The following is a 27,810-nucleotide window of genomic DNA, read 5'->3' as shown; positions in this document are numbered from 1 at the left end:
TTAGTCTTTTCACCTCTCTCGAGCTGTTTACATTGTACAAGAATTTTTTTTTATTTTCTTTAACAGGACACAATGTTTGTGCGGGGATTAAAGAGAAAATGTTTTGATGGTGAAGAAGATATTGAAGGAACTCTGGCTGGTATTAAGGCTATTCCTTCATATAATCTTCAGCGGCAGTCACTTTTAGATATGTCCTTGGTTAAACTTCAGCTGTGTCACATGCTGGTTGAACCTAACCTTTGTCGTTCGGTACTTATAGCCAACACGGTACGGCAGATCCAAGAGGAAATGACTCAAGATGGGACTTGGCAGATGATAAATACACAGAGTACAGGGCAGGCATCCCTGGATCGTCTTGTTTCAACAGATATCCTCTGTCGTTCATCTAGGGAACAAGCTGAGGGAAAGCCTGTTCCAGGCTATACTACTTTTAATAAAGACTTTGAGGGTGACCAGGCACAAGATAGTTCAGAAACTATGTCAACAGCCTCTTCAGTGCAAGTTCCAAGAAACCTGCAGAGCAACGTGTGGGAAATGGAGAATCCACAAGAAAATAAAGGAAACTTTCAAAAATCATTAGATCAAATATTTGAGACACTGGAGAATAAAAGTCCTAATTCTGTTGAAGATCTGTTTTCAGAAGTTGACAATTCTTACTATGATCTTGATACTATGTTAACAGGCATGATGAGCAACTCAAAAATGGGACACTGTGATGGGCTTGAAACGTTTTCTTCTCCCACAGCTACGGCTTCTAACTCTAATTGTAAATCTGATCTTAATGAGCTTGATCATATTGTGGAAATCCTTGTTGAATCCTGAAACTCCTTGTGTAGGAGATAAAGATCTGTTAATGGGAAGAAAAGACTCGAGAAAGTTATTTCCACAGTTTGTTCTATCAAATCTGCACGTGTATTTTACAAATATCTATATATTATATAGATATATATATTAAAAAGCACTTCATATTGCAAAGGAGTGTTAACTCTTAAAGTTAACCTGCAACTTGTAGTGTAATAATCCGATTTATTGTCCATTGAACTGTAAGTACATACGGTAAATGTTTTTAAGTTTTGGGTCCAAGGCTCTTGAAATTGGGTTCCTTTTACCAATTTGTTTTAGCCTTTGATGGAGGATGTGCTCAGTGAGAGGGATTCTCTCATCTTTTTCTTATACTTCTCCCAGTAAAAATGGTAATAAACATAGAGAGAAGTTAGATAACTGGTTTCCTATTTTCCTCCGGTTTCCACTTTGTTACATCACAAAACTCCTGCTGCTTCTGTTCTAAGTCGCTACATGGCTCTTAAAGAGCAGTATGCAATAGTTCCTGTTATCCTAGCTAGTGTGTTCTGTTTTTTGCTACAATTTTTACTTCAAAAATAGTTTTTAAAGTGTTTATTGGTGTTTAGATTTTTCCAGGTATTTTCCTAAAATATATTTTTACTACAGATGTTATGTCAGCTGCTAACTTAGTAACTTTTGATCATATCTGCAGTTGATGTATTTTTTGAACGATTTTCAAAAAGGGATGTTTTTTTTTTACCGTGAGCTACCCAATGTAGTTCAGTAAAGTGTATGTAAATGTAAATATACGATTTTATACTTTACATTAAAATGTAAGAGCTGTTTTCATGATTCTGTTTTATAGAGTAGTGCTTTACTAAATTGAGAATTGTAAAATTATGCTTTTCATACCCCATATACTTGAGTATCATTAGAGGAAGAGCTTTGATCCAACTAGATACAGTTACATTTAATTCATTTCAGACCATGCTTTTTGTTAACTACAAACCTAAATTGCATAGGTTTTTATTTATGTGTATTTATATGTAAATGTCATCAAGTGAATTGTTTTATCACTGAAGTCTACCATCAAATATTTGTTTATGTGGGATAACTATCTTGCACTAATTACTACAAAAAGTGTTATTAGCGGCCTTTAAATCTCAACTGGTATGTCATGATGTCTTGTCATAATTAATATGCTCCACTCTTACCAAGGGTTTCCTCTTGGCTTTTTTTAATAACAAAAGATAATACAACATGGGATGGTGTTTTTTCTTCAAGTAGCCACATTTGGTTTAGAGTGTATATAATTAAGCTTATTCTTAGAGACTTTTTCAGAGGAAAGGGATAGATTAAGTACAGTGTATGATTTTTGTTATAAAATGACAAATATTTACCTTTACAAGCTGGTAGTGGGGAAGAGGCCTGAACTAGCAGGGAGGTGGAGGAGGGGGAAAAGATTGTTTGGTTTCTGGAATGTGTTGGTGTTGGTTGTGCCGGGGGAAGACATCCACCAGTAACTCAGTTGTTTTCTGTAGACCCGAACCAAGCAAGTTGCTGAACATGAAGAGAATACGTTTCTGCATCTGACAGACTCTGCCTTCCCACAAGTGACCTCACGTACTACACACTATCCTTTTCAGATTCTCAAACCCCTAAAAAGGGGAGGGTGGGGGCAGGGGGGTGTTAAGGACACTCCAGTGTCACCTCCACAAAAGGAGACCACCGAGCTTATGGTTTCAACCAGTGCTTTAGAAGCATCTGGTTTGGGGAGAAATGGTACCACTTTGCTAAATTTTTCAAACTTGATAGTTGAATGCATATTAGCTCAGTTGCATGAAACCATGCAGTCGGTGTGAGTCTTTAGTGAATTTGAAAATCTGTCTTGTATTAAACTTGGCATGAGATAACCTGTAGTTGCTGTAGTAGTTAAACATTGCTTCCTCAGTTAAAGCTTGATTAATAACTTCTTATTAGGATGAAATAGCATATAGACACTTGGCAAATTCAGTCCATGTGATATAGCTGGACCAAAGAAGCATGCCAATACTACATGTCTTAATAGAGATATAATGGAAAGATGTTGCAGTAGTACATCCTGCTTCAGGAGGATATGAATGTTGATGTGAACTGTCATATCTCACAGTGAAACAACAGTCTGTTTTATTTGTCAGTGTTTGTTGTAGTATCAGAGATTGCTTCAAAATTCTGTGTGTGAATAGGTCTACTGAATCAGACAGCAGATGCCTTAGGGTAAAGCAGAAAGCCAGGCAGTTTCAAAGTTTTATAAAGGGAACATTAACATTGAGTTGAATAACTAAAAATCTTCTGTCCCTCTGGGAAAGTTCCCCAAAACTTCTCTGAACTGTGGTTGAAAACCCACAGGTTTGAACAACTGTGGGTGTTCCCCTCTGCTCCCCCTTAACCTCCATTTTCATTGAATGAGCAATTGCATGCTAATGTATTTAAAAAGATGCTCTCCCCCTGCCTCCTTAGTGGGCATCAATCTCCATGTTACAGGTAGGAATTAGTATAATTTGTTCATAACTCTTAAACTGAATGTGTAAAACGCATGTGTCTGTATATGTATCTGTATCTCTGTGTACAAACCATCTAGCTGGGTGCATTCCTTTACTGAGGAAGCTATGCCTAGTTAGAGCAATTTGTAGAGACAACTTGGCTTAACGGGAAAGGTATTAGGTAAGTATGCGTTTATGTAGTTAAGCATTTAAACAGAAAAACATAACCCTGTTTTATTATGTTCTTAAAACTTATGCCAAATCTTATGTGCTTTTACATGCCCGGTATCTTGGCTCAGGTCTTCAGCAGGTATAAGAATTTGTACTGCTGAAACTTGCACAGTCACTGCACCAAACTGATGTGTGCCTGGAACTGGTCTGACTTTGCAAGGACCAGTCAGTGCAAAATCGGCTTGTCTCCCTACTGCTTTATTGGTGTCTCAGTCAAATTCAGCTGCTCATGCTGGGTAGCTTCACTTCTCCTATTGGTTTTGTTGTGTTTTTTTTTTTTTTAAAAAAAAAAAAGGAACTGTTGTGGTTTAACCCCAGCCAGCAACTAAGCCCCATGCAGCTGCTCGCTTACTCCCCCCCTGCAGTGGGATAGGGGAGAGAATCGAGGGGGGGGGGGCGGGGGGAGTAAAACTCATAGGTTGAGATAAAGACAGTTTAATAGGATGGAAAAGGAAGGGGAAATAATAACAATAATAGAATATACAAAACAAGTGATGCACAATACAGTTGCTCACCACCCGCTGACTGATGCCCGGCCAATCCCCGAGCCATGGTGCCCCCCGGCCAACTTCCCCCAGTTTATGTACTGGGCATGACATCACATGGTATGGAATACCCCTTTGGCTCCTTTGGGTCAGCTGTCCTGGCTGTGTTCCCTCCAACTTCTTGTGCACTCCCAGCCTCTGCTGGCAGGGCAGTGTGAGAAGCTGAAAAGTCCTTTGCTTAGTATAAACACTGCTTAGCAACAATTAAAACCTCAGTGTGTTACCAACATTATTCTCATCCTAAATCCAAAACACAGCACTATACTAGCTACTAGGAAGAAAATTAACTATTCCAGCCGAAACCAGGACAAGAGCTTAGCTTTATTTTCTAACTTGCATTGTCATTTCTTTGCTAGTCCAAAAACATCTTAGTTAAATATGCATCACTTAAAGGTTAGTACAGTATTTTTCCCCCTCTATGTATTCCTCTAAGATACTGAGAGACATCAGAAATGATAGGGTGCCTGTAAAATGGTGAATTTTAAATAACATGTTTTGTGAACTGTTACTACAAATGGCAAGAGATACTTGCTGATGGTGGTTTTCTTAATTTCTACATATAAATGGGAAATAATTTAACTCTGTTAAATTAGGAAAGGCTTCTGTCAGATTTTGCTACCACTTCTAGCATCCTTTTTTCTTTTATGTGCTCCTAGGGAAAAGAGTCATGAAACTTGCACAGCAGTTGATGCTGTGTCTCAAACAAGGCTGTTGGTCTGAATGACATAACTCAGCTGTAGACTTGCACAACAGAAAGTACTTTCAAGCAAACAGCTAACATCAGATCTGCTTTCATCTCAGGTAACCTTGAATATCTGTCCATATCTGTTCCCTTCTGCCTCTGTGCCTGTGGTTTTATTTTTCCTCCCTTGCCAGAAAATCCAGATCGCATGGAGCTTCTGAAGCTTGGGCATTCAGCAAAGGCAAGAAGTGTGAGGATCTAGGTTGCATTAACAATGGCTTGTGCACACAAAAGCTTGTCTGCTTATCGCTTCCCTGTTTGTTTGCTGTTTGTTGGGTTTTTTTAATCCCCTCTCTCTTCTGCAGCTCTGTGAGTTTATCTAGCAAAAGATGTTGCCTGGCTCTGTGAACATAGCCATATTTGCCTGAAGGAAAAATTTGGTAAACGAAGAGAGAATAATTTCTTTGGATGAAAAGCACCTTTCCAGACTGCCTCAGAGGCGCAGCAGTGAGGGTTTCAGCCTTGAGCAGGTTAGAGATGCACATGCAAGTCTTCACACTCACCAGGAATCACCTGTTTTCAAAGCTGTCCTTAGACTTTTTTTGAAGTCTCAGGTATGCCTGGACTGCTTTAGTAGGCATTTTAAAAAGCGTTGTTGTAAATTGACTGATAGTATAGTTTTATATTGTAATTATCAGGCCATTATGGATGTCTTGTGCCTCAGAATATTGATTTGAGTGTATGACTGCTTTACAGTTCTGCAACTTACTCCATACTCCCATATAACTAAACAAACTGTCAAAAGCTAGGATGAAAAAAATAATCCATTTATTTGCTGATGTCTAGGGTAAGGCAAAAATGCTTTCAAAAGTGACTTCTTTTCAAAGTGAAAGTATGTTTATGTCTCAGGCCTAGGATGTATAGTCCCTTATGCAAAAAACCCGTGACTGATCATGACAAATTTTGATTGCTCATCAACTCTTAAATGAGTGTGATTTCACACTATGTGATTAATACTGAAAGTACAACACCACCAAGTTCTGAAGAAATGAAATACACATCTTAGGAAAATATGTATTTTTGTCAATTTGGCTTGTTCAACTGTAAGCTTTTGTAAGGATCGTCTAAACTCCTTTTGGTGTCTCTTGCAAAGTTGACAGTTAAGATAAATTATCCTGTATTTTCAAGGAAGTTCCGCAAAGAGATAAAATCCCACTGAATAATTCAAGTTGTCAGGAAAGAGATTTACTTCAGATGTCTGTAGTGACTTGACTACTTTTTTTTTTTTTTAAGACAGTGAAAAATACTAAAATTTCATTGTCTGACATGATTTTCATAAGTAGTGGTAGTTTTTTTTTTAAAAACAATTGCTCCTTTGCTTAACCAAGATTTCCCCCAAATGAGTGTTTTATGACCTGAAGAATTATTGTGGTAAATGTTGATGCACAACCAACATGTCAACAGGAAAATATAAAGCTAGAGGCAACTTTCCATTGCAGGGAAAACATTCAGTAATTTCAACTGTCATCTTTTTAGGGAAGAATAATTGAAGATACAGGTGATTACATGACTTCTTGCAAAAACAGAATTAAAAAGAAATTGTATCCACATGTCTGCTGTATTTGGAAGTCCCCTAGGAGCATGTGGGAAGTGGCAAGTACGTACTGCAACAGTAAAATGCTGCAACAAAGCAACAGTATATTGTATTTTTCATGTGCCAATTACAGACAACTTTTGGAGATCAAGAAAATGTAATGTAACTTCAACCTCGGGTTGTGCAAGCTTCCAAAACAGGACTTCTAAAGGGAAGAGCAGGTATGTTGCTAAAAAAAAAACAAAACACCACACACCAAAAGAGTTTTAATACTCAGAGGAGAAAAAAACGGTACTTAAATTCACTTTTCTGTGTTTGAGATAATTACTGAGACAAATGCTAGATATGGAAAGTACTGGGTGTTGGGAGGGTTTTTTTGTCCAGTGAGCTGAGTGAAGTTTAAGATAAAACTGTTGAATGGTTATTTGTTTTAATTGAAGCCCAGTAACATGGTTTGCTTTTGTGTGTCTGCTTTGTTTGAAAGGTATAGGGAGAAAGTGCTTTTTCTTGTAAATTGTGATTCTTTTGACAAAACAGCATAATGGCTTATTTAGTACTCTGACAAATATTCAATAATGTGTTTTGTTTTTTTAAAAAAATTATCATCTTAAGTCATGGCTTGCTTTTTTTTTTTCTTTTTTTAAACTTGAGTAAGTGTGGGATTAGTTAGTAGTTCACAGAGGCTTTGCCACCAAAAATGGGTGGTAAAACTAACCAGGCTTTTGTGCAGTAGGCACTACCCTTTCTCACTTTCTTGTGGAAGTATGGCATACATGATCATTCTGTCATTCAGCTTTAGAATAGCTAATGAATTTCAACGAAATCTGGCAGACCTCACAGTCACTACATTTTCAGAGGGGTTTTTTTGGTGGGGTTTTTTGTGTGTGGCTTTTTTTTAAGTGTGGAGGTGAAAGAAAGATCAGAAGAAAACTGCATTCTGTACTGATACACAGTAATCCAGATAAGGGAGAGACATTTATAAGTTCCCAGGCATAAGACTAGCTTCAATTAGAGCTTGTACCTTAGACACAGAGGCAATTAATCACAGGCATAAATCCATAGGAAAGCAGTCTTCGTTAGTTCCTGTGTTCCTGGAACTGTGTTTTTGAATAGATGCCGAAGGTAAGTAGAAGTAGCAGACCTCCAGTAATCCTTTCAGATGAGTTATATAGAGACCCTGATTGGGTTTGGGGTTGGGGTTTTTTCTGGCTCATGTGAAATTTGCTGCAAAAGCAAAAATGCTGCTCATGAGAATGGTGTCCTGGCCTGCTGCGGTGAGTGTAGTCATACTGAAAGACCATGTTTAAATAAAAAAAAAAAATTGTATTGCTAAGTCCTCTGTTTGCCTCGAGGTTAAAGGCAAAACAGGAGTGCATTAAAGACTCCTAGAACATGACCTCATTTGAGAAAGTAAGGGCCTTTTAAAGAAAAGTTTTTTGTCAAGAAAGACCTTACATGCGAGCTCAGACCTCTGAATTCTTAAGCCTGTGAGACAAGCACAGCTCTTCTAGCTTAAGAGGCGAGTTGCACGGGACATAAACATCTCTAAGCCGAACTAGGTTCCAGTTCTCTTACATGAATCCCACTGTTGACACAAGCGAAAAAGTGACAAAACCCTTTGCAAATAATCAGTGTATTTTCTTTAATTTCTATTAACTTCTCCAAATGTTAGGCCATAAATCCAAAGTTCTAATGCATGTATTTAAATAACTCCATGTTAATTTTTTTTGTAGATCTTGTCAGAGCATGTACGAAACAGAACCGACCTTTCTAGAAATGCCTGCTGTAGAAGGCATGCGCACCCTTTTCTGTTAGAGAAAACAAAAATTGGTTACAAAACCGCTGACTGCATTATGTTCATAATTTAGGAAAGAGTGGGGAAGGCAGGGTGACCGGTGTTGGTGTCTTTCTGAGAGGTCTGCTGACTGGGAGGAGAATGTCAGGGTGGCTCAGGTACTGCATTAAATCCCTGTAGCTGTAGAGAGGAATGAATTGTCTGCTGTACCAGTGCTACAGGGTTGCCTGGAGAACGTATAGTTTTGGCCAACAGGGGTCAAGTCTAGAAAACCTAATTTTTGCTCAAGTTATTAAAGCACTGTAGTGGTGCTGCTGGTTAAATTACCGCTTTATATGCTGCATTAGACATAATCATTCCAGATCGGTCCTTTCTACACCAGCTACCTTTGTACGCCTATCCTGTATCTGTTCCTCGGAGATAATCCCTGGCATATGGCAGGGGTCGGTCCTGGTGCGATACTCCTGGTTGTCCCTGGTTGACTTGAGCAGACAGAAGAACCCTGAACATCTTAGAATTACTTTTCCACTTAAGGCACGGTATGGGGGGGGATATTTGGTCCGCTCCTTCCCGGCTGCCACCGGTCCCCCACTCGCACTTGGTGCAGCAGATGGACCGTGGGGGTAGGGGTGTCACCCCTCAGCCGTTCGGGGAGGTATCCTCCTCTCCGGCAGCGTGTCAAAAGGGATTCATTAATGCTTCTTGCGGCAGCACTCGCTCCCCTTCTGTGCTCCGTGACCCCCGGCAGCGAGGTCAGAGCACAGCTGTGGCCCAGAATCGGTGGCGGCAGGCTGCAGGAGAGAGGTGGCCTGGAGAGATGTCCCCTCGCCGCCGGCGATGGGTCCTGCGGGGCTCCGCTGCGGCTTTCTGTGCCTCTCTGCCCTTCGCCCCTTCCTTCGGGTCACGGGCCCTGTGCGCTCCTACCCCTGCACAAATGCCCGTCAGGAGACACAGGTTAAAATCTGTTGGGCCTGAGGGGCTTCAGCGAAACATCAGTTTTCTTGAGCTGAATAATCACAGAAAGCAACTGATCTTTCATCGGAGTTGTAGTTCACCACCACCAGACAACCACAAGTGTTTCTGTAGTATTTATTAGACCAACATACAATCCGTGTGTGAATTTGGTCTGCGCCTGCGTTCCGCGTAGGAAGAACCTGTCTGCGCAAACGTGCTTGATGTTTGTTTGGTTTTACTGTCCTGCAGATCAAACCGAACCCATCTCTGAGAGAGCTGAGCAGCTTTTTGGGGATTCATCAGGTAACCCACGGTAGGGTTCGACAAAGGCTTAAAATCAATCTTTACAAATACTTAAATGTCAGATTTTGAAATCAGGTTTGTGCACACACTTGTGCCAATATAACTTGATTACGCAAATGCCTCTGGAAAGCAAATACAAGAGGTTTGAGCATGGCCAAACCCGCCTCATCTTTAAAGGGAAAAAAAAAAAAATCAAGTGAATATTTATGGAAGAATTGTGCAATGTTTGATGTAGCTTTATTGCTGGTCGGGAGACGCGTGCGCCTCGTTTCCCAACTGCCCTGGAAACGGGAGTTGTAGGAATGCTGCTTTATGGAGGCCCTCGCACTTCCTCTTATTTAAATTTGGCAATTTCGGTCAGAGACTGACTGAGAGTTATAACTAACAAAAAAAAATGCGGGGGGGGGGTGTTGCAGGGCTCGGGTCAGGGCTGGCCGGTACCTCCGCGGGGGGGGGGGGTTCAAGCCCCAACGTGCGCGGCAGGACCGCCCGCCCGGGGAACGCGGGACGCCGCCCGCCGCCACTGCGGCCCCCGCCGGCCCCGGGGCCTGGGGCGCGGGGCGGGGCCCGGCCCTGCCCGCCGCGCCGCGTGCCGCCCCGTGCCTGCCCGCGCGATCCACCCCCTCCCCTTCCCTCCACCCCCACTGCCGCCCTCGTCAGCGGCACCCGCGCCGCGCGGGCGGGGCCGCCTCCCGGAGCGCCGCGCCGGGGGACGGGGGACTCGGCGGCGCCCGTCTTCCGATTGGGCGAAGCCGGCGCGCGGCCCCGCCTTAGCTCTCCCAGCTTTCTCATTGGGCGGTGCCCCGAGGCCAGTCGGAGCCCAGCCCCCCCCGGCTCGTCGGCCAGTGAGAAAATGGTTGCTGGGCAGGTTGAAAGGGCCGCTGGCCAATGGGAAGGCGGCCAGCTGGCGGGCGAGGTGCACGCAGCGCCCCCCCTCCTCCCCCCGCCGCCGCTGTGGGTGCCGCGGGCGGAGGGAAGGGCGGAGCGGAGGCTGCCGGGGCCCGGCGGGGGTGGCGCTCGCCTCCGCCTCCTCCCGGTCGGAGTCCCAGCCCCGCCGAAGGGAGCCCGGCCGGCTGGCTAGGGAGGGCACGGCAGGCTGCGAAGAGAACGGGCGGCTTCCTCCGCTCCCAGGTGGGGCCGCCGGGCAGGGTCGGGGTCGGGCCGGGCGGCGGCTCTGAGGGAAGGCGCCGTGAGGTGGGCAGGGGGCGGGAGGGCAGCCCCTACCCTCCGCGGGCGTGGGGCTAGCGAGCCTGTGCGGGCAGGGAGACGAACCGGCCCGGGCGTGGGGGAGAGGGCAGTAAGGGGTGCGGAGGGACGGTTGGGCACGGCGGCCGGCCGCGGCGGGGGCGGTCGGAAGCCCCCTGAGGGGGCAGGGGGCCCTCCCCGGGGGGGGGCAGGGCGGGGGCCCGGCTGGAGCGCGGGGACGGGGTGGCGGAGACAGGTGGGGAGGGATGGCGGCAGGGGGGAGCGCGGGCACGGCGGGCCCTGAGGAGTTACGGCTGGGTCCGGGGGTGGGGGGTGGGTGGGGAGAGCGGCCGGGTCTGGGGAGGCCGGCGAGCAGGGCGCCGGGAGCGGGGACCGCGGTGGAAGTTGTTAGCGCAGTTATAATTAGCTTGGCCGGGGTCTCTGGTAAGCTGGGGAGGAGGAAGGGGGAGGAGTGTAACTTTTCGCAGCTCGGGAAGCCCAAGGTTGTCTCTGGTTACTGCTGCCCGCCGCTGCGGGGGGAGGCGCGGGCGGGCGCGCGCCTGCAGGAAGTACCAACTAGTCTCCTTCCACAAAGGCCAAATGGTGGCAGGCTCCCTTGGGTTTTATTAGTACTTGTGCACTCGCAGGAGTGGCTGCAGGGAGGGTGGCAGGAAAGAGGCTTTCCCTGAATCGCAGCTTTTTAATTCTGGCACTCGTGATCGCTGCCTCTTGAGAGTTGCGACTTGTGTATTTGCTGCAGCTACGTTTTTAATAGCAGGTTTTGTTTGTCTCGGTAAACGTGTATGTTAGCCTGAACTACAAGTAGGCGGATAAGACTGGAGGGGCATAAGCTTGGTCTCCTTTATGCATATCGTAAATTCATCTCTCTAATAGACGCAGTTAAATAATTTCTGCCCTAGATAGGCCTGGAATTTTTCAAACTATGTTGGAACAGTTCATTTCCAAAAACATAGGTAGGAGCCCTGTGCAGTAGTTTTCTACTTTGTTTTTGATTCAGCTAAGATTCTTTAGTTCAGGCTCTAACTGCAGTGTGGAAAGTACCATTAACGTTGAAATGAATGCTCTAATGTCAAATTTCTAAAGTGACCCATAAACGGGTACTAGGAAACTGCGAGGGAAGACGGTGAAAAAGAAAGAAAAAATAATTTACTGGGCATATAATTCATAGTGATTTACAGCTACCGTGTGTCTTCTATGGTTTTTTTTTAACAGACTGTAAAAACTAAACCTAGCAACCTTACCTCTGTACTTCTTCCTGACACTCGTGTGAAATCATACAGGGGAAAAATCATAACCTCAACAATTAATTTTGCGGGAGTCCTTTAAAGTATATAATAAAGGAATTAAATTTGATAATTTCTTGGACTTCAGCTCCTTCTAGCAAAGGGGTTGGACTTCTAAAATACGATTAGAAGTATTAATTTTTTACCAAATGCTTTTAGCTTTTTTTTAACTAAGGTGCTGAAGTCTAAAACTCTTAAACATTTTAGTATGCTTGTTAGCTTTTTTTAGGATTCTTTAATGCTAAAAAGGCTTCACATTCTAAAACATTTGCTCTTTTATATTCATTGTATATAAAATGCAATGAATGTACACCTCCCCCTGTGACCTAACAAGTACACTTTAATAAACCTCGGTAGTGACCTTCTGAAGTCCTGCTGTTTCAAAGCAAATAGGTTATGAATCTGCCTGTGTCTATTTGTTTTTATATTTTTATTTGCAAATAGCATGGGTCTCCTTATGATGGGCAAGAAGTCAGCTTCTAGAAGGAGGAGGGAGATATCAGTGTGTCTATTGCTGTGGGTTAGATTTGGCATTCTCAGGTCATGGGCATTTTACTGCTGTTTTACTACATCTTTACAGTTCTGAGATCTGTAAACGGAGGAGCCCTTTGGTAGCATCAGGCTATGAGTTGCTATGTAAGATCAACTGTATTCGTTTACTTGTCTGTCTGTCTAAGTGTAAGACTGCCTTTCACTATGTATTATTTTAAGATTTGTAAAATAATGTATGAACTCTTGATCACGAAGGACTGTATTTATCTGGATAAGTACTGATCCTTGCTCTTGTGGTAAATTTGTGAAGTAATTGTGCTGTAGTTGGGGTGTATGTGTCTGTGTGTGTATGTATGTATGTTGTACACAAAGAAACATGTTAAATACAATCCAGGTGGTAGGCTGTTAGCCTGTATAAGGGCTTTAATTCTTGGAATTAAAAAACTTTGATTGTTCAGGTGAAGTTGAGACCTCAAGAGCATGGATCATGCAGTTCCCTCCACATCTCCTAGCCTAGTCCATAGTTTACTGTCACTTTAGCCTTTTCACATTTCCCAGGGTTTCCAGTGCCTTGATCTAATCCATTATTTAATCTATGTGGTGTCTTGCCAAACTGCAGATGTTGCTTTATCAGGGTTTTGACGAAAATGATGCCACACTGAATATTATATGCAATCATAGGACATCCTGCCAGCTATCTTCTCGTATTGGTTTTGTGTGTACTGAAAATGAGGGAAGTTAGGGAATTTAATAAAAATCTAACTGCTTTTGCAGCCTGAAAATGTTAGGGGATAATTCTGGAATGTACTTCCTTACAGTTGATGATATTGTGTCTCCTGATACGTGATTTCTGAGATGGTTACAACTATAGATTGGTGTTCAGTAAGCTGAAGAAGTATCAATGCAAGTTCTTATCCTAAAGCTTAACACTTGGAGGATCAGCATTCTGTTCTGTAGTATTCATTTATGATAGTTGCCACATTTTATGTGTTCATAGGTGGAACTGTTAGGTCCTCTTATTTCAGTGTATTCATGAACTTCAGGGGGTTTTATTCAGTTTAACTGTTTTAATAGGATTTAGCACAAATCGTTTAAAAAGTTGTGTTGAATTGTGTGCTTAATACTTCTGCTTTAAAAAAAAATCACATAGTAATGAAATACTCTGTTGTTTGTTTTGTTTTTCCCATTAAGTCACATCATCCTACCTCGGTGGATGCCTTGGCCTCTTGAATAGTTCAGGACCCTTGGATGACCACACTTTATGCAAGATCTGGAATCTTCCTGCCTGGACTCCTTTCTGTTTTCTGAGGGTAACTACTTGTATGTTGTTATGAAATCATATCTTACGTGCATAGCATGTGTTGTGATAATCAGCTGTAGATGTTATTTTTGTGGGTTAGAATGGTAAACTGAAATATAATTTTTAAAAGTGGGGTATATAATATAAAGTGAAGTGCTTTAGGCTTATTCAATAGTATAAGCTCTTTGGTTTGAATATTCTGAATTTGCATTACTTTTTTTTTCCGTTTATCAGGAGGAAGCATTATAATGTAGCAAATAATTCAGTATTGTCATAAGATCACATTTCTTGGAAATTCGTTAACTAAGGCCTCAGTCTTATAGCGAGGTCCACTGTTCAGCTGCTGAAATTGACTGTTACAGTCTTGTGAGGAGAAGGCATTTTGGATACTGAAGAAGAGTTGTTGTGTGCTACTATGTTAGAGAAAATTTAAAGTGATTTCTGATTTGGTTATTGATAATTACCTAAATATCCTATACAGAGGGCTAGAGTAAATGCATGGTCCTCTATCAGGAAAAGAGAACTTCCTTTTTTTCTTGGTTGCTTTTACTGTTAATGGTCTGATTTTTCTGTTAAAGTATGGGCATGCAGATTTGATATCGTTAATAAGCTATAACTTTTGTTATTAATAGATCTTTATTTAGACCACTGTAATCCTGATGTAGGTGAATACATCCAGTATCTCTGTATTTGAAGTAAATAGATACTGTAAAGAAAACTGAGAACTGTTCAGTTGATTAGAACAAGCTGTGAAGAGGTATGTCATCACATTTGCAGTTCTAATGATCATCTGTCTCTCCAGTGAGATACTTTGGTGGAACCATGGTGGTTTGGTTCTTGCTATTTGGATTCCTTTATGTTCTCATTTAATTACAGTTTAGTTTTACTGTGGGAGTTTCTAGATTTAGTAACTCTTGATCATGTGTTAGCTTTTGCTAACTACTATTGATCCTTAGTTTAAATGATTCTGGGCCCTTCTTACACTAAAAAAAAAAAAAATAATCCACCCAAAATTCCTGAAAAAAAATCTGCTAAACACACACTCATAAAAAATATACGTGAGCTTTATATGTAAATGTGGAACTAAATACACAAGCTTAGAGGGGGAGAGGAAGAAGAGTGGCAGGGGTTTAGTTTGTTTTAAGGATGGAAGTTTTTCTTTACCTAACACTGGTACTGCCTCAGCAGCTTTCTATATTAGCCTCTAATGATATATACCAGCTTCTGAGAATATAGTTCATATACTGTTGTAAACAGCCCTGATCCACTTATTTTAGCTTGTGGAAGGTACGCATCCTAACAGAGGAGTTTCTTCTCCAGAGTGGAATGTTGTGCTCTGAAACTTAGCTGCGGTAGTTTGTAAAGCAAAGCTCTTACCAGTGCTTTATGTAATAAAATGGGAGTAAGGAACTTAGGAATATGTCCTTTAAGTGCAGGAATTTTCCAGATCCCATTAGACATAACATAAACAGGTTGGAGGGGGGAGGGGGGGTTCAAACTAACTTTTAAGTCAAGGTAGAACTACTCCCAAGTGCTCTGTAAACATCATTTCAGCTCCTAAAATACCAGTGTATGATATGTAGTTATTCTCTACTTACACAAATAGTGAAGCGACAGTGGTAAGGTTCTGAATTCCAGCCTAATTCTGTACTAGACTCAGTCTTCCTCTCATTCCTTTCCTCTACTTAATGAATGCTATTCAGCCTACTCTTATTTTCAAAATGTGGGAAAGGATGTTAGGCACATCCATAGGTGTGGGGGTTTTTTTCTGTGTGGTTTTGGGGTTTGGTGTTTGGGGGTGGGTGTTGTTTGGTTGGGGTTTTTTAAGTCTGAACAGTAGCATACCTTGGTTCTGTGTTCCAGTTGCTTTAGTAGTAACAGACTGTCCTGACTTAGCTCAGGATTTTGGTGACTAAAACATTGACATTAATTCTCCCCTTCTTTGAGCAGCTATTTTCTGGTCATTTCTAACTCCTGTAAAGAAGTTGTTACATAGGAGTTGAGGTATGGGATTAAGCTGGTAGGACCGCACTCCTCCCTGTATGTGCACTTTTAGCCACTTGTGCCTTCTCCAACAGTTACTCATCTCTGCTAAACTGGGGCAGGGCTGGGGGTGGTGGGGAGGCAATGGACTTAAATACATTTTTGTGTATTTTAAAGTGTCTTCAGTTCCAAATTACTTTTTACTTTGGTGTTTTCTAAGTTATTTAATCCTTCTTCGCTCACTTCCTCTTAATTTTTGCTGTTGGCCAAGATGTGATGTTATGGGGATCTCCAGTGCTTGCTGATGACACCAGATCAGATACACTGTTCTGTGTTGTCTGACAGCTTACTGTGTTATGTAAGTCATGTTTAAGTGATCAGTGTTAAGTCCGGATGGGAGAAAGGATTTACACTGTGTCTGTTAACTGTACCTTCAGCCTTACCTTTTTCTTGTGCAGCTTCTTATACATGGAATACAAGTCAAGAGCCAGTCCACCACTTAATTAAAACTATTAATGAAGTTGTGTTGCCTAAGCTGAAATGTATGTTGGGTAGGGGAAGGATTGTAGTTCAAAATAGTGTGTGGCATACATCAAATAATTCTGGGAAATAACCGTAACTGTAGGGATGTTTGTCTTCCTTTGCACTTCCTGCAGATAGATGTGTGTTTGTGAAATGTGTGTCCATGGAAGAGAGGGGAGAGCAGGAAATCAGGTTATCAATTGGCTTTGGTCTGTCACTAGGAAGTTTACAATCCAAAGAGACTTTTGTCTGTTTTTATTGTTACATGTTTTCTACAGTTATGAGCCAAAGGAGACTTTGAAAGGGAAATACCCAAATTAGAACAGCAAGGAGTCTCTAATTTTGATTTTAATACTTAAGTTGTGTTACTGAAAATGAGACAGGCAGCTTTCACTTACGAGGTGCTTACAACTATTCAAATCCGGTATTTCTGTCCTACCAGAAAAGTGATTTTTCACTTTGGGACAGTCTGGGGCTGAAAAATGCAACATTGTGGCTGTATGAAAAGCAAGTCTGAATTCAATAATATCCTAAAAAGAAAAGCCAGAAGGGACCACTATCAATGAAATGATTTTGACCTGCATAGTGAAGGCCAAGTATTTTATTGATGGTCTTGCTATTTAAACATACTCTTTAATGGTAAATGAATAACTCTTGTGTAGTTGACTATAGTGCTTGTTTTGTGCGTGAAAAGTTCATGTTCAGACAATACTAACTGTGGCAGTCAGGTTTTATATACTAATGTTTTTTTGAAGCTTTTCTTTACCAAAATTAAAGCTCTCTGTGGTTCTGAGTTCTAAACATTGTTTAACTTGCTCTTAAAACCTTTTTTGGAAGGTGAGGAAGAGAAAATTAAGTAGTAGTTTGCCCAGATAGAAGTAATTGAGGGTTTTCACATGCTGCGTTCTTCTTTGTGACTGTTTCCAGCTGTACTTCCTAACCATGTGTCGGTGGCAGCTGCACTGCACTATCAGACCCTGTGGCAGATGGAGCTGTGTTTTTCCTCTGAAATGGTGGCACGAGTCCTGTATTGTCCACAACGCATCACAATGTGAATTTTTCTTGGTAGCCTGGAACGTTTCTTCTGAGTAGCTGCACACTCTGACCAGGCCTGTTTGTTTGGTATTCTGTGTGGATTTGCCAACCAGGGACGTGGCTGTTCTCTCCCAAGTTTTTTTCAAACCCTGGTATGGTGTAGGATTACAGTGCATGGATGCTTCCCATCTTAGCAGGGAGGAGTTTCTATGAAATGTCCTCCATGGAACTGGAAGGAACTGAGGAACACGCTGTCAGAGGCAGAATTTCTGTGTACAGTCTCCTTTGTAGTTCAGTGACATGAATGGAGAGTTTGGCACTCCTAAACATTGAGTTCACTTTGCTTCCTTTTCTCTATATCTGCAAAATAATTTTAATTAAAAAAACATTCTGCCATAAATGGTTTGTGGCTGAGTTTGCATTACTATAATGAGAGAAGATGAGAAAATGCCAGAAAAAAATTACTGAGATGTAGTGTGGTTCCTCATTGTTCTTTTTTTTTCCATGACAAAAGATTCTAAAATAGAGCATCTGAACTCAAAAAAAATTTGGTTGTTGAATTTTTAAGAAAAAGTTCAAGAGAAGGGTGACTTCCAGCTTGCTTGATTCTTTTATTACTGAACAGCTATGTATACACCTCACATTTGAAGTGGACATAAACTTTAATTTTTGTTCAGTTTATTTACTTACAAATTACAGAGTTATCAGATTGGCACGGTCCAAAATCCTGTTACTTGATCCAGTTTTTTGAGATCCGAGTAGGTTCCTGGAATTAGGCTGGAGTAAGGAGAGTGCAGTTTCTAGTCACTCTTTGTGTTTTAGCATGCCCAACTTGTGCTTCTTTGAACTGGCTGTGCCATTCTGTCAGCTGATTGAAAGGACTGACAACTGTGCAGCAGTCACTCAGTAATACAGGATCGTCTGGGTGTAGTAGCGTGGATTTTTGTGTGGACTTCTGTTTGTTTTCCTTAGTACCAAAAATTGAAGTGGGGGGAGCACTGCATAATTAAATAATGTGATCAACATCTTATATTGCAAAGTAATGCTATCAAAAGAGAGCATTTGACCGGTGTGTGAATTTTGGGTTTGGGATGTGTGTGTTAATACGCAATGCTACAAAAGGACAAGTTACTTAGAAAATATGGAGTAGTTTAAGGATATGACCCTGTCAGAAATTCTTGTGCTAGAAAGTAAAGCAGAAAGCCTGATAAAATGTAGATTAGCTGGTAACAAAGGGGCTTTGTATCTTTTGTAGGTCAGCAGCTGAGTGTGTTTGACAAGAACTGAAATTTAATGTCTCCTGTAGCAACCATGACATTAGTCATTTTTAAATCCACTGTACCAGTGGTACTCTGGTTTTCATTAGCCTTTTCCAAATTTTTGTGTAACCTCTGAAGTCATCTAGCTTCTGGAGGGAGACTTAGGGATCCTTGCAATTAGGCAAAAATCATACTAAACAGGCAGAATTTCTGAAACATAAGATAGGACTATGATTGTGTACTTAAGAAACAATAAAAAAATCTTTAACATCTAGAGAGTGGGGAGTCTTAAGTAGAAACATTTGAAGTTGGAGCAAATAATGTTTCTTGCACTTCATTTTTATTGTTCAGAGTGCTGTCATGCTCAAGCTTTGTTACATATTTCTAGAATGCTCTGGAACAAATTTTATGAAGGAAAATTGAGGAATGAAAAGGAGGGTGTCTGTGTATATGAGCATGGAATATTTAGTCTAACTACTGTATGAATTTAAAAGTTAAACATTTCATTTTAAGTTGTTTTTGTGAAATTATATATCCTTCCCTATGATAGTTAGCTTGCTCTTTAAGCTTGCTTACAGAATTTAAATACTAGCGCATTTTTGAGATATTAGAAATCAATATTATTTAATCCAAATAGATAAGTCTATTTCCTGTGTGTCTAACGAAGTGTAGATATATATTTTAAAATATATTAAAAGCAGTAAATCGTCAAAACCAAGCATTCTGAACATATAAAATGTTAGAATTACTGTTCCTTGTATGGTCTTAATTTTGTTCCCTTGTGAGCGAGTTTTGGTCTGCTTTAGTTAGTGGAGAGAAAAAAAAAACAAACTAGTGTGCAGTGTATGGGAAGGATGGTGCTTAGTGAACAAATAGCCATTTTGATGTATATTTTTATTCTTTATGGTAATGGTATGGGCTAATGCCTTAGTACACAAAACTTAAATGCTACTTCAAATGGAGAGTTAATAATTTTATTCTGAGTTTTCCAGGATTTGCAGACACTGTTTTTCTTCGTGATATGTTATGAGTTGGTGTGTTTAGCAACAGTTTTACTGTAAAGTCCTGCATAATTGTGATTTTTCCATAGATTGTGTCTAAAATTATTGGTTGCTGACAGTGTTGTCAACAGTTTGACTGAGGATGCCTGACAGACACACACACTGCCCCTGAAAATACTTTCTATTATTATATTCGGTGCCTGAACTTTGTATCCAGGTTTCTTCTGATTTTGTTTGTAATTGAGTGCTTAGTACTGTCTGGTTCTTTTTCCTCTAAATGGAGAGCTGGAATGGGGGAGCGATACGTGATAAGTGTGGGAAGATCACCTAGGTGAATAGGCACACCACATCCAGACAGCTTATGTTTTTTAAAGAGATTCAGCTGGTGCTGTGGCAGTTTAGCAGAAAACTTTGGACTAAAACAGACTTCCAAAGTTAAAAAATTGCAGCACTGGTAAAATCACAAGTAATTAAAGTTTGTTGTTGTTGTTCTAATAGTGAATGTGTTAGTAAACTGAACTATAGGCCAAACTACTACCTGTTATGTAAAAATGCATTCTAATGACAAATATAATTTCATCCAGATATGTCCCTAAAAAAAAAAAAGTGGGTATGATCGTGAAGTCTTAAACCTGAACTCCTCTAGCATCTGTCTGTTTTTTCTTGTGTGTCTTACTGAGAAGTATGCACTGCTTGCTTACTTCCTGTTCCTCCAGAGGAGCCGAGTTCTCCAACAGTCTTGTCTAGGCAGATCGATGTAGCCATGGAACCCTGCAGTGCTTCCTACAAATCTGGAGAAATCCCAAAAGTAAAAGAGGCTTTATCCTGCTGCCTTCTCCTTGTCCCCAAAAGTCTAGCAACAGGCTAGCAGCTGGCAGCTGCGGCAATCAGCTGAGCTATTGCTGGCAGTATCCAGTGCTCACATGAAAAGGAAGCTGGGAGGCCCTCTGCAGCATGCAGGGTCTGGATCATTGTGTGTGAAGGATCTGCCCTTAATCTGCCACTGGGTGTCTAATTTATGATTGCTTAATTTTTTTTTAATTGTTTGGGAGCAAGGTGTCTGTATTCCGTGGACGCATCAAGATTTTACCAGTATTCCTGTGCATGGTATATTCCTTTTCTGTGTTTATATCAGTGATTGCATAGTGCTTGTTGTCCCTAATAAAACACTTGATATTTTGAATGGTAATTGCAAAGTATCCAAGCATGTATTTGTTTGGATCGCGTGTATTTTAGTTGTGCATGCATACAGTTTTTTGTACCACAGTGTTCTAGACCTACCATATTTCAATGCAAAAGCACACAAAGCAGACTGAAAGCAACTAAATTCTATTTCTTTTCTTTTAGCTGTTTATCAAAATTGGTCACTTTAAAATGCCATTTGATAGCCTCTTGCTGGATGTCATTAGTGTTAAGTCAGTTGCAGGTTGTGAACCAGCAGCCATGAGCACTGATCATGATTCTGTGAGCTCTGTGGCCTAGCCAAATTTCCTCCCACTATTTAGCTAAACTACTAAGCTACAGCATGGATATAAGGATCCCATGGGAGGCCCTGTTGTTGGTCTTGCTGGGTGGTTCAACTGTAGTAAAACAACTTTAAGTCACCAAACAAGAGGGAGAGAAATGAGTTCTACAGAGAGTTCTCAGAGAGACTGAGTGAGACATAAAGAATACCGTAATGAGAGAAAAATGGGTGTTGAAACTAGCTTTAAAATCTTACCTACTGTACCTAGGAATGAATGTTAAAATGAAAATGTTGAAACATTTTCGTATAGTTATTATAATCCTTAGTATGAGCATCAATTTTATTTCATGTGGACATTCAGATATTTCTCATTAATTTTTGTATGCTATTAATTTAAATGGATAAGAGGCTAAAAAGCTCACCGACTAAAGATTTTAAATAATTAAATTTATATTCTCATAGTAGAGTTAAAAGTAAACCTTAAACCCAAAACTCTAGAAGCATATAGCTTTTTTAAAAAACAGTTACTATATTTCTTTCATGTTTTCTGTTTAAAAAAAAAAAAAGATTGTTCTGAAATAGTAGAGCTGGAAAGTGCATCTTCTCAGTGAAAGTAGTATCAGGTGTATGACTTTATTCTGTCTTTAAATGTTCTATGGCATTAGAGTCTAAGTTAACCAATACATTGTACACTACAGACTTTTCAAAAGCGTCTGTTGAGATCTTGCAGAAGAAGTGATAGTCTTGCCCAAGGTTAATTCATAATTTCTCTCTTTCAGGTTCATGTTGGGGAGAGGTCTAAAACGCAAGCTGAGTGACTATGAGGAGAACATGGCTGGTCTCTCGAGTGCCTTTGATTCCAGTCGAAATTTGCCATATCCACTTAAGAGGCAGTTGGTGCTTAACATGTGCCTCACCAAGTTACAGACATACAAAATGCTGGTGGAACCGAACTTGCACCGCTCTGTCCTCATAGCCAACACAGTACGGCAAATTCAAGAGGAAATGAGACAAGAGAGTAGTCAGCAGCCAATTAATGTCTGCCCTGGCATTACTCCTAGTTCTCACAGCTACACAGGGATGGAGTCATCTGGGATTTCTCTTCAGTTGCCTTCAGGTATTAGTCAGCAAGAGTCTAACTGTTGCGACTTACGGTCTGTAGAAGACCCAATTGAAAATAGCCTGCTCATAGTTTCAGATGATGATATGTCATCTGCTATTTCATCTATTCTGAAGGATTTAGACTTTGTAGAAGATATAAGCCCGCCTACTTGTCTGGTTCCTACTGGAGATGACCAGCCAAAGTTTCCAGAAAATACTGGTCTAAAACTAGAAGATGATAGACAGGATTTGAAGGGAGCTGAATGTGTGTTTGGTTCCTTTGAGATTTCAAATTCAACTAGCTACTTGAAGGATTTGGCAATAGATGACATTTTTGAAGATATTGACACTTCAATGTATGATTCAGACTTTTGCTGCCCTCCATTAATGCCACCCAGACCACCATCTCTTGCTACAGAAGAACCATTGAAAACCTTTCCATCTTGTAATTCTTCTTCAGCAAGCAACATTCAGATATGTAGAACAGATCTGAGTGAGTTGGACCACATCATGGAAATTCTTGTTGGATCCTGATACTTGTTTTACCCAAAGATACTTATTAACTGCCACTTTCATTTGGTTTCAGGATAAAAGCCACTGGAAAAGTTGTAAAGAATTCTTTAAAACACAAACTAAAAATAATTTGTCCGTAGTGGGATTTTCTAAATAATTCCAAATCTTATAAACCAAAAAAAGTGGCAGATTTTTTTTTTTTTTAAAGAAATATTTATTTATCAGAACTGTGCAATCATCTTTTTCCTTCCAGGGTGTATGTGGAACAATAGGCACATACCCTTATCACCCCTCATGCCTCTTTCAATAAACTTTTTTATGTGCAATTTTTAATTTGTCAGAAGAATTTACATGCAAAACAAATTTCATACGAGATGATCTTTTACAAAGCCTCCACTTTATTTTTAATATCAGAGTCTATGCCAGGTTGGCATACATCAAGTTGCATAGTTGGATTGCGTGGATTGCAGGCGCATTACAAGAGATGGGTATATTTTAAAAATGAGACACACTTCGCTTTCTTTTCGTCAGAAAAGCAGATCAAGACACTGATCAACGAAGTCTCTTGCATTTTCTAAAGCATTCAGAACTATTTATTTTTGTAAATTTTATAGTCTTTCTACATTTTACTACGTTATTTCATCATAGTTCAAATATAATGGACTTCTAGTTGGATGTGTTTAGCACTACCTCTGAGCTGAAATGCTTTAACTCTTTCCAGTGCTTCGTCTAAGACTGCAGATCTTGTTTCTATTTTTTTTTTCTGGGGGAAAGTACTTCTAACTCATTAAGCTGATCCTTTGACAGTGACCTAGCTGATTTGTGAAATCAAGGGTATTCAATGTTTAAAAACTTTTAAGTATTTACAAATGTAATTTATATGTAGATTGTGCAATTTTAACATTTTTCTGTCAGTATTATGTGCTTAGATTTTGAATAATCTTGGCGTTCTTTAAATTAAAACTTACTATGTACAGGTAGCTTTTTAATCTGTTTTGGAAAACACTGTCCTTCAACCCTGCTTTCACTACAAAGTTTAAGATGATTTTTATGTGCAATATTATTTAAAAAGATACACATTTGTATACCTGGCATTGTGGAAAGAAACGCTTCAAACTTAAAACTTCTAGCACCTTTGGAGGATACTCAAGAGTCAACATGTCCGTATCCTTTAAGAAACAAAGCTGAGAACACTTCTTACTACACCAGTGCTTACTGCTTTGAATACTCCTGAAATACTCATTGATACGTGGTGAGTCAGTGCCGATGACCAAGTACCATCGTGCAGCTGTGTCTGTGGGAGCTCAGGGGTCTGACCGCCCAGATGCAGCGCCAGGGCTGGGGCCTGCGTGGGCTTTGGAAGCATCGTGGTGGTTGCTGCTGCCGATGCTGCAGATTGTACTGGGGAGGGAGGGGTGCGTGTCTATGGCAGGTGTGTATATAAGTACATATAAGCGCACTAATTAACTGAAGATGAGATTTGCAGTGAGAACTATTTCCATAAGACAGTTTGGATACCGTGTTTCAGCTTGAACTGAGGTCTATATTGATCTTTTCTATTGTCTTCTGAACTACACACTTGCACATTAGTTTTTGGGTTGGTTTTTTATTATTTTTTAATTATAAAACTTTTACTTTGTTCTTGAAAGCTGCAGCACCTGTCTTGTAAGAAAATTTGCAGTTGTAAAAGCTTTGCTTTGGTTTGTTGGTTTTGGGGGCAGGGGTGGTTGTTGTTCTGCTGAGACTTTTCATGAATGGGGCATCGGCAGAGGAAAAAAAATGTTGCCTGTGTGTTGCATCTCACAGAAGTTGAAATCCTGGCCCTATTGAAGGGGCCAGGGTTGTCACCTAGTATTTCTAGTCTTAACCGATGCTGTGGCACACCTACCTTGTGCAAAGATCTCCATTTTTTACTGTGACTATTTTGGTTAACAGTTAGCTGCCGATACAATTTGGTATCCCAAACCAGTGGAGAACCAGTTCAGGTCACATCCTCGCAGCCATCTGGGTTGTTTAGCAACCGAAGGGTATAAATGTATTTATATGCATATAATGTATTGATTCTAATATAAAACCTCTGATCTAAAGTATTTTGAATTGCTGGATAAAGGGATTTGTTTGAAGAGTGTATAAATAGTTCTTGAAGAGGTACAGCTTCAGAATGTACACAGATTGTGCATTGTGTATAGACTACTCTGGCTTTTCCTCAGCCTCTACTTTTGTATTAAAGATATGACTGAATAAATCCTTGAAATATTAAGGGCCTTCTGCACTGTGATGAAGCAGAGTTGTGGTTAAAAATGTCTTTAAATTCAGTAATGAGGGATAAAATAAAAAGACTGCATCTAATTTCTTTTTGCATTTGAAAATATGGAATGTTACTATGCAGTAAAGATATTTTGGTATGAAAATTGTATTATGTAGCAAATAGTGAATGCTTAATAAATCCACTTACTCATGTTGGAGCCCCTACAGAAACACAAGAGAAGACAACTTGCTTTTCAGCATTTACATGCTAAAGTTTTTTTGTATGCTTCAGAAAAAGATTAAATTGTTGGTAGATGTTTTATCAACAATTCAAAATGCAATTTTTGTTCAAGTGCTTGCTACAAAGCTCTGTTTCTAATTGGTTGCTTGCATCACAGTGCCAAGACCATAAGCTGGTATGTAATGCAGTTCGGTTATGTATGGAATTATGTGCAAAGGGAAGTTTAATTTTTAAATATGCACAAACTAATTTTAAAATCCTTCCATGTAAAATGAAGTTAGAGGCTAGTTGTGGTGGACCTATTTATTGTATGTTTGGAAATAAAAGCCACAGTTTTGCAGTTTAACCATTTATATTTTGAAGCCTGCAGTATTTGACTGTTTTAAAAACGAAACAAAAAACCATGGTACCTTGCCATCCTTCATTTGGTCTTTTGCTTACGAAGATGTAACATTTTCCCTAGGTTGCTGCTTTTGTACCTTTTTTTTTTTCTTTCTTATTCCCCCCCCCCCCCCATCCTTTCTCCCCAGAAATACTTGTAATACTTAATACTGTAAATACCTTACACAGCTTCGCTGTTACGGAAATTACACATGCCACCATAACAGGGCTTGACTCAAGGTTTCTGTGTAAGCTGAATGATAGATTCCTTTATGAAAGTACTTTTTATTAATAGTGCTACAGCTTGAGCCGGGTGCCTCCGGAGAGGGACCCAGAAAAAAGAAATCCCTGGGCAATTACACCCTTACAGTCTAAGTTCCCCACCCCTCTCACGCAATAATTCGGACCAATAGGAATATTCAGGTCTGGGGTTGTCTTGCTTTGTATTGGTTTGACTTGTTTGCTGTTTTGTTCCTGAGCGGTTGCTACGTGGTCATCTTACACCATATCACTTCCTCCCACGTTGTTTCGGCCAATTCTGTAGTTAACTATCCAGCATGTTGCAATACGGTTCTTACAGTTCATATACCATGATCTATAGGCTTTGTCTACTTTAGCTATTAATATTTAAGCTGGTAGCTTTGTCCACTCTAGCCATTATTAATGTTTAAGCTGTGTTAGCTCTAAGTTTTGACTAGCCTTTTCTACAATGTTGCATCCCTTTTATGTGTCCTGTCCCCACAGAGCATTTTTTCTGGCTGGTGGGGGGATTCCTGTTACGAACAGGTGACATATGTTTGTTAGCATTTTGCTGTCCTCTGGTTTTTGTCTCAACTGCCCTACGTAGTCTTCCAGGCCCACACAGTTCTTTGTGTTGCTTCAGGGGTTGTCACGCTTTAAAGCAAGCATCAGATACAAGTGTCCTTGATGCACATACTGTTGACACTTCAGACTTGCGTACTTCTCAGTCTGGGACAAAAATACTGCCACTCAGTGCGAGTGGAGGGTTGTTTGCTAGTCTGTGCTAATCCAAATTACGCCAGTGACTTCAGGTTTAAAGGTTTCCAACTTCTTCCTGTTGTGGACCTCTAAATGAGATCCTGACTCTTCTGCAGTGAACTTCATTTTGTTGAGGAGACTGCATTGGCTGCCACTTACAGACGAGGAATTTGTCCTGCCTTTTGTCCTGGAGCCTGCTGACCACAGTGTGAAAAGCATAGGTCTGGAAGTAACTTCTTCACAGGAATCTGGCTTTGACTGTGAGGTGGTTACCATTGTGGTGTTGGCCCTGTGACTGTCTGCATTACTGAGCAGGACACCACTGATACTGCAGTAGACCTGCTCTTGTACTGATGGGTCTTGAGGCTCAGCAACAGAAAATGCTGCCTTGTGAAGGTATGCTGCAGTTTAGTCTTTCAAGGAAATATTTTTGAAGTATTGCTTTCAGGTCATGTTGAGACTCTTTAAAGGTGGTGTAGGGTTTCATGTACTTTCATCAATTTTAGCCACACTGAAAGATCTGAACTTAGAAGTGTGCTGAGCAGCAAAGCTCAGTGCAATGCTGGTTTAAAATGTGGCTAGCTGCGGAGGTGCAGGTACGACCCAGAGTGCTCTGTCTAGCTCAGTATCCTGTATACTGGAAGGGAGACTTAAAAAGACTAACTTTCCATGTCAGGCAAGAGTGAAATACACTAAAGAAAATAAACTATCCATTAGTTCTGTGCGGAGGACGAGTTATAATTAGTTGAGAAACTGATTTTGAGCTATTAAAAAACAATATTAGAAGTGAAGAGTTAAGCTGTTAAGATGCCAAAGTGCGTTTATAAAAGTATGTATTAAAGCAGATGTTCAGGGAAGCTGGAAGATTTTTGGCATTTAAGTATTTGCCCAGCATTCACAGGCATCTTGCCTTGATTGAAAAAGAAAAAAATGTTGCAACTTCATTCCATACATTTTTCCCTCATTAGGACCTATTTATCCTAGCAGAGCACTACGCTGGGCTGGCTGTGCTTTGGCACCCGGGCTGTGCTGTGGGATGACAGCTTTGGAGGTTCTTATCTGTATTTCAGTAGGGGGAATGGAGAACTTCTGCTAGATGCGACTGAAGCGAGCCTGTTGCGTCTGCTGGCTGGGTGCATGGTTTGTTTCTTTTGAATCCTCCAGAGTGGATCTGGCAAGTTAAACTTGCATCCACAGGGAAGTTCGGGGTTTAACAATTGATTTGAGTGCAGCTCATTTTTGGCCAAATTCCCTCTGCTATCTTAACTGGAATAGGAGTACTCTAGGAAGTCCTCCTGTTAAAAAATGGCAGAACTATCAAAACTGATCTTCACCATTAAAAAGATCAGAGTGCTTTTAAATCCTGTAATGAC

General features: G+C 40.6%; 1 protein-coding gene across 14 annotated transcripts in view; it reads left to right on the top strand.

The window, feature by feature from the left end:
• Positions 1–25,403, top strand: part of CDCA4 (cell division cycle associated 4) — a 32,145-nt gene extending 6,742 nt beyond the window's left edge. For 5 of the 14 annotated variants that reach the window (XM_052783384.1, XM_052783386.1, XM_052783385.1 and 2 more), the window contains exon 3: positions 67–2,066. In XM_052783384.1, the coding sequence (XP_052639344.1) occupies positions 67–822 (756 nt within the window). In that variant the 3' untranslated portion in view covers positions 823–2,066. Of the gene's footprint in view, positions 1–66; positions 2,067–3,045; positions 3,307–4,737; positions 6,579–10,377; positions 10,541–13,581; positions 13,711–15,840; positions 16,032–21,734 lie in introns of those variants that run through there. The other 9 variants (XM_052783379.1, XM_052783378.1, XM_052783377.1 and 6 more) reach the window with 9 other exon arrangements.
• The last annotated feature ends 2,407 nt before the right edge of the window (positions 25,404–27,810 follow it).

Source organism: Harpia harpyja, chromosome 3 (assembly GCF_026419915.1).
Source record: "Harpia harpyja isolate bHarHar1 chromosome 3, bHarHar1 primary haplotype, whole genome shotgun sequence".
Lineage (NCBI taxonomy): Eukaryota > Metazoa > Chordata > Aves > Accipitriformes > Accipitridae > Harpia > Harpia harpyja.
The sequence above is the reverse complement of the archived record's forward strand: the minus strand, read 5'-3'. Positions and strand labels throughout refer to the sequence as shown.